Source organism: Amblyomma mixtum, chromosome 10 (genome assembly GCF_055824585.1).
Source record: "Amblyomma mixtum isolate Tamu chromosome 10, ASM5582458v1, whole genome shotgun sequence".
Lineage (NCBI taxonomy): Eukaryota > Metazoa > Arthropoda > Arachnida > Ixodida > Ixodidae > Amblyomma > Amblyomma mixtum.
Window position 1 is genome coordinate 158,149,662 of NC_143021.1, and position 15,773 is coordinate 158,165,434.

At 48.4% G+C, this 15,773-nt stretch overlaps 1 protein-coding gene across 1 annotated transcript in view; it reads left to right on the forward strand.

Annotated features, from left to right (window-relative positions):
* MED17 (mediator complex subunit 17) overlaps positions 1-15,773 on the forward strand; it is a 60,599-nt gene that overhangs the window by 15,318 nt on the left and 29,508 nt on the right. Inside the window, exons 5-8 of the mRNA XM_089562793.1 lie at positions 3,648-3,864; positions 6,334-6,468; positions 11,906-12,039; positions 13,221-13,343. Of these exons, the coding sequence (XP_089418919.1) occupies positions 3,648-3,864; positions 6,334-6,468; positions 11,906-12,039; positions 13,221-13,343 (609 nt within the window). The remainder of the gene's footprint in view (positions 1-3,647; positions 3,865-6,333; positions 6,469-11,905; positions 12,040-13,220; positions 13,344-15,773) is intronic.

Sequence of the window (15,773 nt, forward strand, 5' to 3'; positions counted from 1 at the left end):
AAGCTTTAGCTCATTTTTGTGATCCAGACGGGATCCAGGCTGATCGACAGGCCGGCAGGCCACGGCCGGTCCCGACGCGAGCGAGCGAGCGCGTCGAGACCGGCCGTGGGCAGGCCGGCCCGGCTCAAAGGAGCGCGCCCTACGTCATCATGACGCTACCGCTCTCCGCGCTCGCGTTGGCTCCCGCTTCCCGTCGTCGCGTTTGCCGCGGGCGGCCCGTCGTTGAAATCTAGTTGTGCGCGGGCGGCGAGCTGCGATCGGACGCTGCGGCGCCGTTCGCAACTTTGCGCTGCGGTGAATCGCGCTCGCTTTTCGCACACGTGTCCCCGCCTTAAGAACAAAATTCAGTCACCCTACCACGCATTTAGGCCGTTTGTCTAGTCGAATGGCGCGAATCGAGCATGACCGGCCACTTTTCCGCATCCAAGACACCGCGGTGTTCTGTCATCGCAAAGCGCGAGGAAAACTTTATTTTCGTGTGGATTCTGTCACGGGGAACACCAGGAATGCGCTTCCGACCGAGATTAACGGTTCGGGCGCGCTGCACCATGGAATTTGGCCCCGCTGAGCACGAGACACTCGGCACTCTCTTGGTGCCCGTTACTAGGCAGGTCATCGATCGTGGGTTTGGTACTTTTGTGGCCTGTTCTATGCCTGCACGAGTCATTCGTCGGCGGTATTACCGTATTTACTCAATTCTAAGCACCCCCTTTTTTTCACGATCGCGGTGCCCAAAGTGAGAGGGGGTGCTTCATACTGATCAATTCGCGCTACAAGGGGGTGCTTAGATTCGAAAAATCTAAACTGACCCCCCCCCCCCCCCCCCCCCCCGGGCCCCTCTTTTCGCGGCGAAATCTCGATGAAACGGGCGCGAGAAAAAACATTTTATTTAGGAAACATTCCAAATAAAAATAGCTGCAGACAGTTCTGTGCCGCCATCTGTCTTGTAGTGTCTGGAACGCAGCAACACAAAAAGCGCTGCGGACGCCGCTGTCCTCGCTTCGGCGAGCGCGGCCTCGCCCGCTTATCTGTTTTTTCAGCAGCCGCCGACGCATTTGTTGCTGCGACGCCGCGCGTCTTATCTTTTCTCTTTATCTTTCCTCTGATCTCTTAACTCTCCTCTATCTGCACTTGGCAGCGGTGGTGGCTCGGCTGGAGCCAGCAGGCAGGCCCGTGCAATTTCCTTTTCATCCTTCTCTCAGTCACAACAACAACGCGCAGGCCGCGGGGACTCCGACTGCACAGGCTCGACGAAAAAAAAAAGCAAGTGCACGCGGCCTCGGCAACGCTCTCTTCCGCGCAAAAAAGGGGGTGCTTAGATTCACATGCAAAGTTTTTTTTCAGAAATTTTTTTTTTCCGAAAATAGGGGGGGTTGCTTAGATTCGGGGGGGGGGGGGGGGGGGGGGGGGTGCTTAGAATCGCGAATACTTTAATTTGGCACTGCATGCGCAAAGGGTCGCCGCCACGGCGGCGATGCCTACGCTCGGCGGCGGCGGCGATGCCTCCTCTCGCCACTTCGCTCTAAGCGGGTCAAGCTCTTCGTGCGCTTCGAGTAATGCGGCTTAAAATGCATGCGTTTGGGTCGGGACCGGAAGAAATTTCGAATAAAGCGATATTTCGAGTAAAGCGATTTCGTTATAACGAGGGATTACTGTATTTCCATGTTGTGGTGCATCAGAAGACAAGATACGGTGAACGAGGTGACACACGCGCTAACTTCCAACAACTTTATTGGGAAAAGTCAGCACTGTGTGTGTTCAACTGGTTCGCCGTCCCTTGTCTTTTGATGTGCTACTACAACTCAGGGACTCCTGTTGTTGCAAGTTTGTGGACAGGTTAGTTTTTCGTATTCGCACTAGTATAGGTGCATCAGCCATCTATTGGGACACCCTTTTATCTGACGTGTTCTAACAGGTTTGTCTTTTCAGTTCTGTTTCTTTTGTCTCTCACTCTCTCTCTCTCTCACTCTCTGTGTGTGTGTGTGCATGTGCATATGCGAGAGAGAGAGAGAAAGAGAAAGGTTCTCCAGATGTACAATCTTTTTCATAGCCATTGACATCAGTTATTGTCACACGCGCATCCCTTGACTTGTTATCCTTTCGCCATTGCTTCCCATTTTGTGTGGGCCCAGAAGCCAGTCATGCTTGTCGCAGCTTTTTCTTCTGGTGTCCTCTGCCTCTTTTTGGTGGAAATAGACTATTGGATTTGATTTCTAGCACTTGCTAACAAATTCAAAGCATTGTTATCTAGAAGTGAGGAAAACAAGTCTGTCACTGTACTGTTTCTATGTGATGAATTATGCTCGAAAAAGAGTCCAGCTTAAGGGGGGAAGCTGGTCTTAGAAAAGACCAGCTTCCCCCTCTGGTCTTTGGGGTTTTGAAGTTGCCACTTTGGAAATGGAAAGTAAAGCTTGCATCCCTGTTTCTGGAGTGGCAGCTTTAAAACCCTATAACTCAAATTCTATAATGGGCAGGGTGATAAATTTATCTTTGTTGCATTCCTTGATGTCACGAAAAAGTAATGCTGTGCATTTAAGCGAGCTCCTTGTAGCAGAATTTCTCAAAAGCTTTCTCCAAAAATTTACCTAACGTTTTGGATAAGTAAGTCGCCGCAGTGGTCGAGTGGTTATGGCGCTCGACTGCTGACCCGAAAGATGCGAGTTCGATCCTGGCCGCGGCCGTTGCATTTCAATGGCGGTGAAAATGCTAGAGGCCTGTCTACTGTGCGATGTCAGTGCACACCAAAGAACCCCAGGTGGCCGAAATTATCCAGGGCCCTTCACTACGGTGTGTCTCCTAGCCTGAGTTGCTTTGGAACGTTAAATCCCATTAACTAATCTAAACTAAACATATTGGGTAAGTGTGCAAAGACTTGTTTTACATGAAGCCAAATGATATACTTAGGATCGATATACAAAAATACATGTTCCCTGAAGATTGCATAATGGTGCCTTCATTATTAAAATTTTTTTTCAAAGACCAGGGTCCTTGTAACAAGTGAAGGTGGGCAAGTTGGTGATTGACATTGGAGTGGACATTGCAACCGCACAAAACGACGAGGGACGAAGAGAGGAAAGCACAGGACAAGAATGCGGAACTTAAACTAAGATTTGCTACAAGGAAAACGACATTTATACAAGATTCGTAATCACACCTGATAAACAGCAGACACCATCACATTATACAGGCATGTGGGCGCGCGTGGCACCAGTTAGTCTCTAGGTAGTTGAATTCTTTCTTGGATAACGATACTGAAGTGGAGCTTATGCAACGGTCATTTTCTTTTTTTTATGCAGTAAGCTTCAAAAATTTCCCTGCTAAGCTGGGTCGTAAATTTTTTCAGGACGATTGTGTTGCGGAACCTGGGCGTGCAGGTTTTCCTTGTATTAAACCTTAGTTGAAGTTCCGCGCCTTGTCCTGTGCTTTCCTCTCTTCTTCCCTCGTTGTTTTGCGCGGTTGCAATATGCACTCCATTGTCAACCAGTGTGCTCTCTGACATGCACTGACATTGCATAGCGCGCAGGTGTTTTTGCGTTTTGCCTCTGTCAGAATTTTGCTGCCCCAGATTTGACGTGGCAGTCAGCAGCCGAACGCCAAAGGTAGGAGGTGAACGTGGCGTGAGCAAACGAATGGTGGGTGGTGTGCAGGCTCTGGCGGCTGCTGCGGGCGTCCTCCTGACGGGGGCCGAGTGCCTGCGGGGGGCGGCTGACCCCTGTGGGGCCAGCCCCCGTGGGGCCGGGGGAGGACTGGCCCCGCCACAGCGGCTGTCGCCTGACTTCCACGCCGAGCTGCTGCACATGCGCCAGAACTGGCGCCTGCGCAAGGTGGGCACCACGATCCTTGGGGACCTCTCCTACCGCAGCGGTGAGTGGCAGCCACCCTCTGTCATTGGAGCCTCGGGCTTGGTCTTCAGAGAAAGCAAAGGAAAGGAAAGGGCATAACTGGCCACCCCCTGGGACACTTGGACACCTTAGTCGTGCTTTAAGCTATAGGAGCTTCGAAAGCAAAGGAAAGGCGCATAACTGGCCCCCTGGGGCAGTGGACCTAGCCTAGCCTAGCCTAGCCGAGCCGAGCCGAGCCGGACCGGACCGGACCGGACCGGACCTGTAGAGCATGGCAGCTCTCCGATGATTTTAAGGAAAGGTGATTCAGGTGTCCTGGGTCATTGGACGTCTGAACCATGCTTTGAGGTATGTGGGGTGGTGAGAGAGAGATGTGGCCTGCTTGCGTTATCGCTGACAACATTGTGGCAGACGTGGCCCTGCAGCAATAGGCCACAGCATTCATTGGGTGAGCAGACTCTCGCGATCAACCATTAACTTCCACCTGCCAGGGTGGCAGGGTGGGCGCGCTGCCTATCCAGTGTCTGGAACACAATGTTACAGACGCCAAGCCGCGTATGCCACAGCTTTTGCTCTCTACCAGGTTCAGCAGTAGTGAAACCGTGGCTAATTTTTTGTATATTTGTTTATTTGTATTCATTTATTTAAATAGCCTCAGGCCCCAAAGGGCGTTAGAGAGGGGGTGGGTAAAAAGCGAAAAAAAAAATCATGCAAAAGTACAACATGCAGATTTGTTAGCAAATATTACGGGTGCTAATACAAAAGGGGGTCAATGAGTGCTGACTTGCAGCCTGGTGCATCCACAGTGGTAGGGGAAGGCGGTTCCACTCTGTGCAATTTTTTGGCAGAAATGAGTTGAAGAGGACATTGGTGTACCACAACAGGGGATGGCAACCACGTAACCAGTCGTCAGTGCGAGATGATGTGTATGAAGGGTCGACAAGTATTTCGTTTGTTAAAGGTGGAAAAAGAAAAAGAAAATTTTATGAAACAGGGACAGGGGAGAAATTTTCCCATGGAGAAATAAGTCTTGCAGTCTAAGATTTGATTTCATTAAGGAGGCACCAGCTATACGATAATAGTTGGAGTTTATGGAATGAGCGGATCGGCTTTCTGTAGATTCAGCATAGACAATTAAGGGGGGAAAAAGGTCTTTGAGGAAAAATTTTTTAAATATTGGACTTAGCAAAGTGAAAACTTTATCTATTATGTATTTTAATGTGCTGATTTCAAATTTGTCGATTTTTATGTATTTAATGTTGTGTGTTATTAATTCAAGAATTTAAGTAAAATTATTCTGACAACCTTTTGAAAAAATTGGCTTGTCAGATTCAAATAAACTCTATCCCAGTGGATTCTACTCTTATTAAGGCTTGCAATAAGACTGCTTTCGTTGCTCTAGCTCTTCTGCAACCAAGGTTACAGTGTCTTGAAGTTCACATAAAAATGCGAGGGAAAAGGTGGTTTTTCTTTCTCGCCAGACGGTGTTCCATCAAACTCTCGACTATGGGATTTTATGTTTGAACCTACTACTCGACCTGACGAGATATCATAAAAACAGATCTTTCACTCTTTTATGTTGTGCCACCCTCTTCTGATCACGACTGCTGGTTCATTCACCCCCAGTTGGACGCTCTGTGTGACAACTTGTGTCAGTGTAGGGGCTGGTCAATCTGAACTCGTCTTTTTGCCACGGGAACTCAATCTGCACGTTCCCAGCATTCTTAGAAACCTCGACCTATTGCCCTGTGTGGCCGATTTCCCTAATTAAATCGAATTAACGTCCAGCTCCCACCTTTATTTTTTAACTCTCCCCGTACGGTGGGCGGAGTCGACCAACGCGTGGAGTGCCTTTCAGCCAGTCCCGTGGTGGCTTGCCGCTGTGCCATCGGCGAAGTAATACGTAGTAATCCGTAGAAGGCGTGTCCGCGTGTATTTTTATTTGTACGGGCTTAATTTGCGGCTATATTATCTGCGAATGAGACTATTTATTCACGGAAACCTAAAGAACAAAATAAAGCGAGAGCAAAGCCTCCACGGAGCTGGCTGAAAGGCACTTCACGCATTGGTCGACTCCGCCCACCGTACGGGGAGAATTAAAAAAATAAAGGCGGGAGCCGGACGTTAATTCGATTTAATTAGGGAAATTGGCCACACAGAGCAATACTTCGAAGTTTCTAAGAATGTTGGGAACGTGTAGATTGAGTGCCCGTGGCAAAAAGACGAGTTCTGATTCCTCTTCACTGCACCTTTAACCTTGGGCCTGTCATGAAAGGGAGCGGCAGTCTACCCCATAAAGGGCATGTGTGCCTTGTCAGTGTCTGTTGCCTTTGGACTGAGTCATAACGGCGAGTGGTTGAAATTGAGCGGGGCAGAAATAAAGTAGTGTTGCTTTATGTGGGCAAGGGAAGACTGCCTGATTACTCGGGGCACAAGCGGCCGAAGCATTGTTTGTGGCTGAGCCCTTCTCTCTGTCTCTGCGCATGTGCAGCGGGCTCCCGTTTCTGGCAGAGTGGCACCTTTGAGGTGTCCAAGAGCAGTGAGCCCCGGGCGGGCAGCTCCCTGCAGGTGACCCTCCCCTCCGAGCTGGAGGGCATCTCCTACATCCAGGTCACCATCCAGAAGGGTGAGGGGGAGATCACTCGTGCGCATTGCTCCGTCTCAAGGGGCACACCGAGGTTCCTCATGTGCAAGTCAACGCACGAAAGTTCGTCATGTCTGAGGTGACATACCGTAAAAGACGGAATATAGGTCGAACCAGAATATAGGTCAACCCCCGAACTAACCGATTCTAAAAATGAAAAAAATCTTTCTCAACGACAAAAGTACCGAAAGACACCCTTACCCTTGAAACAAATGCAACTGAACCAGTTGCGCAATGGTGACAGTATATATTTTCATTTAGATGCTGCTCGTATGTAGTACACCTGGCCATTTCTTTAACACTATTGTGCGACCATCGACCTGCATGCTTGTCAGCACCTTATTAACAGCGCTGAGCGGGGAAACAAGCGAGATACACACATGTGTTACACATGTGCTTACTCTCGCTTCTTTCTCTGCTTCGTGCCGTGATAAGGTGCTGAAAAACACTCGAAGTGATGGTCGGTCGTGCGATACTGTTAAGGAATTGGCCGGGTGTACAGTACAGAGAAGGGCACGAATTGTGCAAGCGTTACTCCGAGTCACCAGAGTTGTCTGAAATCGAGCTGGGTGACGATTGCTTCCCGCTGCCCATGTCCCATAGAGCATCATCCTCTGTGCCCTCTAGGGCGTCGCTTATGCTGCATTTTCTAAGAGACTTGCGCACCATATCTGCGGGGAGAGATTTATTTCCACGCTGACGACGCCCAGCCACAAACCAAAATAACTTTCTGACAATCAAAACGCAAAACTGCAGTGCCACAATGTCGCCCCACCGCGCTGCTGCTGATGGCGATGGTGATGGAGGCTGTTGACTTCAGCCGCCCATTGTTGCAAGACTTCCATAGTTTTTCTGCCAATGACCGATATGTAAGACGGGGCTCAACTTTTTGCCATGGTTTTTTGAAAAAAAGTTCAACCTATATTCCATTTTTTTACGGTACTTAAGTTCGTTATGTCAGAGGTTAACACACAAAAGTTTGTTATATTTGAGGTGGCATACTGAGGACAGGGTTAATTGGAGAGACATGGGAGAGGCCTTTTCCCTGCAGTGGGTGTAGTCAGGCTGATGATGATGATGACTGAGGTTTGTTACATCAGAGGTAGTGCACTAAAGTTTGTTACATCCGAGGTGACCACATGTGGTGGTGGTTGCCAATTCTGTTTGCATAGACCCGTCTGATGCTAAAAAATTAAAAAAAAAAAAAGTTTCCACCTCGCTGGCACTTGGACTGATGCCTTGTGGTTTTTCAGAAATCGCACTGATCTGTGAGGCTTCTGCTGGCAGTTATGGCGAAGCAACCCCATAGAGGAGCCACTCAGGGCATCAAGGTTATTGTGACCTATCAGTGCATTTATTATGCCTGTGCTTGCTAAGGGGCGAGTCTGGCAGTTGGAGTACTTTCTAGCTGTGGGCTAAGTTGGTTCAGAAAGAAACGCATAGAAGCTACTACCTACATTATAAGTGTCATGTTCGTGATTTACCGTATTTACTCGCATAATAGGCGCACTTTTTTTCCAGAAAATCCGGCTCAAAGTTCGGGGTGCGCCTATTACGCGGGGTAAAATTTCCGGAAATTTTTCGACTCGCAAAATTGAACGCACCGCGTAAACGCACTCGTGTACGGGCCGGGCCGCACCCCGTTTTCGCGAAGAAAATGTTAAAAAAAAAAAAGATCCGTGTAAGGGCCGCACCGAAACTTTCGGAAAGCACGTGCCGAGGCCTCCGCGATCGGCTCCGGCTGCGCGCAACGGGCGCTTGATCCCGGAGGCCACACACGCGCACAGGAGCTTCCAGACGCCGCCCAAGGCCAAGCTTATCATCATCGTTTTCCTCCGCCGCGAGCGTTCACTATCTATATATCGCCATCAGCATCTCCGGCTCGTTTTTTTTTTGTTGTTGTTGCAGTCAAGTGCCGGGATTTGCGGTAGCGCGATAGTTATCGTGGTTTATGGCTTTGCCTCGGAGCGTTGCTGTTTTAGCTCGACGGGCAAGCACCTTAACAGCTATATGGCTGGGAGTTTGCTCTCGAACGCGGCAAGCGTGCGGCAGGTCGGAAAATACGACGTGGCCGAGAAGTGCGGCAGTTGCGACTGCAGCGTCCCTAAATTTTCGTACGCGACTCCAAGCGCCGAGGTTTTCGCGGGCCTAAGTCGGGAACGTTTCCGGCTGGAGATGAAGCTTTCCAAACAGACGTTTAAAGTGAGCATCCCTGAAAACTGTGTGCGGCTGTTCTACGCGATGTCGTTGTACGTGCTGTGGGTCCGCAGCAGCTGCGACGGCAGCAGCACTAGTAGGGACTAGTAGTCAGTTCAGCAAAAACTTTGTTAAAATAAAGATTGGGAAGCGGGGGTGGCGAGGCGTCGCCTTGCAATCGTGTAAATACAGTATTGATCACAGTGCCAAGTTCGGGGTGCGCCTATTATGCGCGGAAATAAAAAAATCTGATTTTTCGCGCCCTAACTAGGGGTGCGCCTATTATGCGAGTGCGCCTATTACGCGAGTAAATACGGTACTTTCATTAAGGGTGCGCAAATACTCAAAAATTTTGAATAGTTTGTGCATAGTTATTGTTGCTTAATTCAAACCTTACAGCTCTTGTACTGCTTGAAGTATTCGAACCTCCTAAGCAATCAGAAGTAGCGAAATTTCGTCTTTGTGTCAACTCACTGCCAGACCCTGCAGTGTTTCCAGACAGTGTTCACTTACCACATCAATTAAATTTGCTTTTTAATTTGTGGCAAAAGCATATGTGCAGCCTTTAGGCCTTGTATAAAACCAATGCGTTCGCACTACTCAGAGCTGCTGGGCGCTTGCGGATTGCAAGATGACATATACATCACAACGCTACACGTCACTGTGAATGCCACTCTGCACTCGACCATTGGCAGTGAATGCACTAGCGAAGAAAGCAAATGGGTACCATTGTTTATTTACCGTATTTACCCAATTCCAACGCGCCCCCGATTCCAACGCGCACCCAATTTACGGCACCAAAAAAAAAAAAAATTTTCAAGCCCCGACTCTAACGCGCGCCCAATATTGGTAATAAAAAAAAAAAAAACTACAAGCCCCGCTTCTAACGTGCATGTGACTTCCTCGAATGAAAATAATTTGCAACCGTTTTTATATTTTAAGGGGAGATGCGGGTGAAAAAACCGCGATTTTTTTCGATAAAGTCGATTTTGTATTTTCTTGCGTTTTGTATTCCCCCAAGCCTCTTCTTTTATGTGTAAAAAAATCAAAGCCGATAATCAATGGGAAGTTAGTAAAAAATACAATTAAAGCACTCGCGGTGGCTCGCGAAAGTGCGAATTTGACTGAATTTCGGGAACGCGGCATTTCGCTCCACGGCGTCGCCCGCTCTTGAATATTCGCGGGGAAGTAGGCCTACCCATCGTCTACGAGAAGCCACTTCGGCAGCGGCGCATTCTTGATAAAAATACGAAAAAAAAGATCGTTTCCCGCCCGAGTCGAGCGTCGCGACTGGCCCTTCAAATCACGTGGTACGATCGGAGCCGTTCCATTGGCTACGAGCATTCCACCGCACGGTCGGGCGCAGACGCTCTTTCTTCGTTCTGCCGCCACCGAGACGTGAACCAACGCTTCTGCCCGGGTTTTTCTCCTATCTCCGCTATGGATGTGACTGAGAAACGAGATTTTCGCTCACGCAATTTCCTGACAAAGCATCAGTATAAAGGAAGACGCCCCAAGCGCAAGCGGAGAGCTCCGGTTATGTGAGGTTCGTCTGCTGCTAGGCGTAACTGCGGCAACGGCGATGCTTCTTGCGGAGCATCGATGACTTCGTCAGTGCGTCTGAGCGAAAGATAAAGATCTTCGACTGTAAAAACGGGCGCGGGAGCGCTGTTATCTGTGAGATCGGCATGATGCACGACCTGACCTCGTCAGCGGCGCGGCGTGCCCCGCCTGCGGACGATGTAATCTCTGTCAGAGAGTCGGCCGCAAAACAGAAAGAAGTCTCATCGTTTTTGGAACTTTACCGCCGAAATGACGCGTTTCCGATAATCGTTGTTTCATCAACATATTCTTCGATGCGCGTATCTTGATCGTGCAACGGCAGTGATGAGGCGTCCGCCCGCGGCAGTGCACGGGATACCGCGGCAGTGCACGGGATACCGCGGCAGTGCACGGGATACCGTCGCCGTGAACGCGGTCCGTGGTCGCTGAGCACGCGACCAATGACAAGCGCCACACCGGTTGAAAATGGCTCCTGCGACGCAGAAAACGACGAGCAAACGTGCTCCCATGTTTCCAGCAGTTAGTGAGCTCCCACATCGTGTAATGGCGATGACGATGGGCAGCTATGGGGCAGTTTCGGTTTGCACTCGAATGCAACGCGCATGCGATTTTGAGACGTATTTTCCCCGAAAAAAGGTGCGCGTTGGAATTGGGTAAATACGGTATTTATTTATTTATTTATTTAACAATACTGTCAACCCTCGTGTGAGGGTCCTTACAGAGATGTTGTAAGGCGGGCCTTCGGCTCTGGAACCTTTGGTGGCTTGTGTTTAAGGAAGACAACGACAACCGCTGAATGCTCTGATGCTCGTGCGTGGCGTGCTCTGGACTGATTGCTGCCGCTGGTGTGGATCTGGACTGTACCGCTAGTTGTGTGTGACGCAGCACCTTGTAAGACATTCTTTATTACAATATCATTTTTAATTGTGACAATAAGATATGCAGAGCACACGGAAACAGGGCTTGTGGAGGAGAGTGACAACCTCTTTTATTCTGCACAACTTTTGTCTGTTAGAACCTAGAAACTGAGTAATTTAAAGTGACATTAAAGGGATGTATCAGATTGAGCAAGACAGATAGTCCGTTCTTTAGGAAAACTGCCGGCATTTTTTCAGCGCTGGTAAATGGCAGCAAATGAAAGTCCTAAAATCCTACCACATTTCAAGCGCCCGTGAAAAAATAGCTGTCATGACGTCATTTCTATGAAGCCTTTGCTTACCGACCAATCAGAGGCGCCACTGCCAACGACCGGAAACGCAGCCAGGAACCAAATCTAGCCTGCTTGTCCCATGACCAGTCAAGCCATCGGCCGTCATGGTAGAAAGGTACAATTGCAGGCGACAGGCGGCAGCGGCGCGGCGCCATTGATCTGTTGGAGCGCAGCTGAAGCGGTTGCTAGGCGACGGCGACTCAAGGTCGTGTGGTAGCCGCACCGCCACAAGCATAGGCGGCGAGCCGAGCTGGGCTTCAGAAGTGTTGCGTTTACAACAAAAAAACATGCAAAAGTAAATGCTACTTACTCGCTCTGCCATTAAATGTCGTCATCTCCGTTGTCACTTTTTTTTTAGAAACACATTTTGCTGTAGCTGTAAGATGGTGCCACAAACTTCACAGGGAGGGTCCAAATGTGTCGCCTCTCCGCCGACCTTGTCTGTTGCAGACACGGAGACGATAGCGAGCGGGCAGCTGAGCATCAACCTGCCGCAGAACGCCTTCTCGAGCCCCGAGACCCACTGGCAGCAGCGTCTGGAGGCAGCGCAGAACGTGCTCTTCTGCAGGGAGCTCTTCGCCCAGGTACGCAGTTGTGCAGCAGAAGTGGAACGCATGTGTCCCACTTGCTCCAAGAGTGCAGGGGGACGAAAAACGACATGCTTGTATACCATAGTTTTGCATGTGGAATACTATCAAACAAGCCATTCAGTGGGCTTTTATTTTCACTTTAGGCCTGCTTGTTATTCTCTGTCTTCTTACGAGTGTGGGTGGGCAGTTCCACAAGAGCCATTTGGGGGTGGGGGGGGGGAATGAAATGAAAAATTGTTGAGCATTTGAGCCTTCTCTATCAGTCAGCTGCCTCACAATATACCGTATATTGCCGCGCATAAGTCGACGTTTTTTTTTTTTAAATGTCCGTCCAAAGTTGGGGGACGGACAAAGTCGACTTATAATCGGAGTCGATGTATATGCAAGTGCAGGCCTATATGCGGGGTCAAAAGTAATTTCGACCAATTCGCGGATAATATCATGCCCAGTGCGCTTGTAATTCCATAATAGTTGTCAGACATGGTGCAGAAGTGGATCTGCTTAAAAAAAGTTGAATTTAATTGAGATATGCACCAAAGGTTTGTTTTAATACGATAGCAACTTATCGACAAACCAGCGGCAGCAGTGGCTCATAAGATGATGATCGCGACTGTGTCCTCACAAGCGACAACGAGTCGCTTCGTGTCGCTTCGGTTCGTGTCTCGTGAACAAATGAATGTTTCTTTATGACTCGGCCTTCTGAAAAACTCTTTGGGCGAGATAGGACCGCAGGGTGCGGCAGCGTCAACCTAAATTCGGGGTCTAACTTTTTTTGCCCAAAGGGGGCCGCGAGTTGGGAGGTCGACTTATAATCGGCAATATACGGTACTTCTGGAGGGATTTTCAATTCTAATGCAAGCTGTCTTATACGTCCGAAAGAGTGATGCAAGAATATGTACCGCATCTGATGTTTTTTTTACAAAGTAATTGGTACAACTGTGTACACCTTTTTTTTCTGCAAAATCAGTGGTCGAAATGACTTGAAAGTGATGTTATTCAATTCCTAGATTCATCTCAAGTGCAATTTTTTCATTTGTGCGCTTGTGAGGTGTGCACGCAGGTTGCACCTTATAAAGAGGCAAAATGGACTTGCCAGCGAAGGACAGGGTAGAGGTGTGGGAGAGGCCTGTGCCCTGCAGTGGGCGTAGTCTGGCTGATGATGATGGTGTGTGCAGCTGGCGCGTGAGGCTGTCCAGCTGCAGCCGTCCATCCCCAACCTGGTGGTGGGCAACCAGATCACCACCACCCTGTTTCCCGGCGTGCAGCTCTGCATCGGCCTCTGCCACCGCACCCTGCAGGTGAGCCACCCGCCAGGGAACACCTCTGGCAGTGACTGCTTCACAGTGTATGGCACCGTGAATGGCCGCCACGACACTATGAGCAGACCCCTCCAACCACCAACTCATGAGGTGTCCACTCCCAAAGTTCAGGAGCAGGGGAAGCAGCAGCCTTCTCGGTGGGGAAAGGAGGATAGCGGTACTCTCGAAAAATCTCCATTGTGGATAGTGCTGCCGGTATTTTTAGCTTCTCCCTTACCCACTATGAGAAAAGGAAGGAAATAGCAGTCGGGGCCGAGGAGAAAAAAAAATTGGGGGACACTTAAGGGGGGAAGAGGGTCTTAGAAATTAATTTTTACTAATGTAGTCACACCTATGAAACCTTCAGGGAACATGCATTTTTGCATGCTGATTACAAATATGTCATTTAATTTTATGAACAACAAGTCCATGTGCACTTTTGCAATATGTTAGGCAACATTTTCTGAGAGTTTGAAAGAAATTCTACTGCAGGGAACTTGTTAGATCGCATGCCATAGGTTTCCCTTTACAGCAAGCTATGCAATGAGGGTAGAATTATCATCCTGCCTGTTATAGAAGGCAAGTTATAGGATTTTGAAATCATTAGTTTCTTCCCATCTGCGAAGTGGCAAATTCAAAACCCTGTAACTCAACTTCTTTGATAGGCAGGGTAATAATTTTGCCCTTATTGCATAGTCTGATGTGAAGACAAGCCAATGGCATGCGTCCTAGCAAGTTTCCTGCAGCAAAATTTATTGAAGGCTCTCGGCAAAAAGTTGCATAACATATTCCATAAGTGCACAAGGACTTGTTTCACATAAAATTAAATTACATATTTGGAATCAGCACGCAAAAATGCGTTTCTTGAAGATTCTATTATTGTGACTTCATTAACAAAATTTTTTTTGTAAGACCCTTAGAGGGGCCCTGAAACACATTTTCAGTCCATTGTTTTGCCTGTTGGTTGCATAGAATGAGTTATAGTGATGCTGTTAGTGTTGGTTGCACCACATACTTTCTGGTTTTTAATATTTTAGTTAGCTCGCAAAAACAAATTCATGGCACTGATGGTGTCACCACACAGTGGCAGTTTTTAGCAGTGGGTATGACATCATCGGGCGGGAGCTTGATGATTGGACAAACAGTAAGTATACTGCAAACTGTGTTAATAAATGAGTATACATTTTGTCTCATTTTTCAGGTTTTATATTAGATAAACAAAACCAATGCATTTGCCTTATGTAAAAGCACTGCAAAGCAAGCGAAACAAAAAACACACCACCAGGGGCTCTAGCTATTGTTCTGCATCGAAAGACTTCACAACTCTCTCTCTATACATGCATACCGTATAAGTGCGTGTTAGGCCCGCAGTTTTTTTTTCCAGATTCGAGGGTCAATTTTTGGAGTGCGGCCCATACATGCGATGTGCGAAAAAAAAAAATTAAGTAAAAGCACACTAATCATGGAATGAGTGACATTTATTCTACGTTCAGTTGTCACTCGTGGAGTATTTTGACTCAGCTGGTGCTGTGCTCATCCCAACACTCGTCCCAAGTTTGTTCATAGCCCGGTGGGCAGGTTGCCTGCCACTGGCTGCTGACAGGCAGTGGTTGTCATTTCCGCTTGCAGAAACCATTCTAATGCTAATAGCACATAATGTTTAGCTGGTTCGCCCAGTGTTCAGTGGTGAAAAAGGTTGCTGGCTGTACAATGTTTTAAACAGCTGTTTAATGCGCACGCACATGCGTCTGTTAGCTTAGTCACTTTTGTTTAACCACCACATCTTGTGTCTCTGACGGAGCAAGTTATCAACTTGCCCAGACGCGTATGCCTTGTTTGCTCCAGCATGATAGAAGCACCAGCAAAAAAAAAGTAGGCCAGCAGAGAGTGGCTTTCATGCACCACCTCCCATTCCTCTTTTGAAGGAGTTGACATTTGCAAGGGTTGTCTGCTGTGAGCAGTCCCTGACTGATTAGTTTACGATTTAGGGGGGTTTAACATCCCAAAGCGACTCAGGCTATGAGGGACGCCGTAGTGGAGGACTCCGGAAATTTCGTCTGCCTGGGGTTCTTTAACGTGCACTCACATTGCACAGTACACAGTCCTCTATAATTTCGCCTCCATCAAAAATCGACCGCCGCGGCCAAGATCGAACCCGTCTCTTTCGGGTCAGCAGCCGAGCGCCGTAACCACTGAGCCACTCCGGTGGCCAGTGCTCGATTGAGCTTAGACTGCTCAGCCAGTTTGTTTTGTGTACCTGACAGGAAAGAGGGTGCTAAGCATTTTAAAGGGATCCTGAAATGATTTTGATGATCATATTCCAATGCAGCATATCTCTGCAGGTGGTGTTTGTGAGTATTCAAGTGAAATTTGAAGCTCTGTGTGGACCCTATAATTTACAAACGATTTTTAAAACTTGGTGGTCAGTGC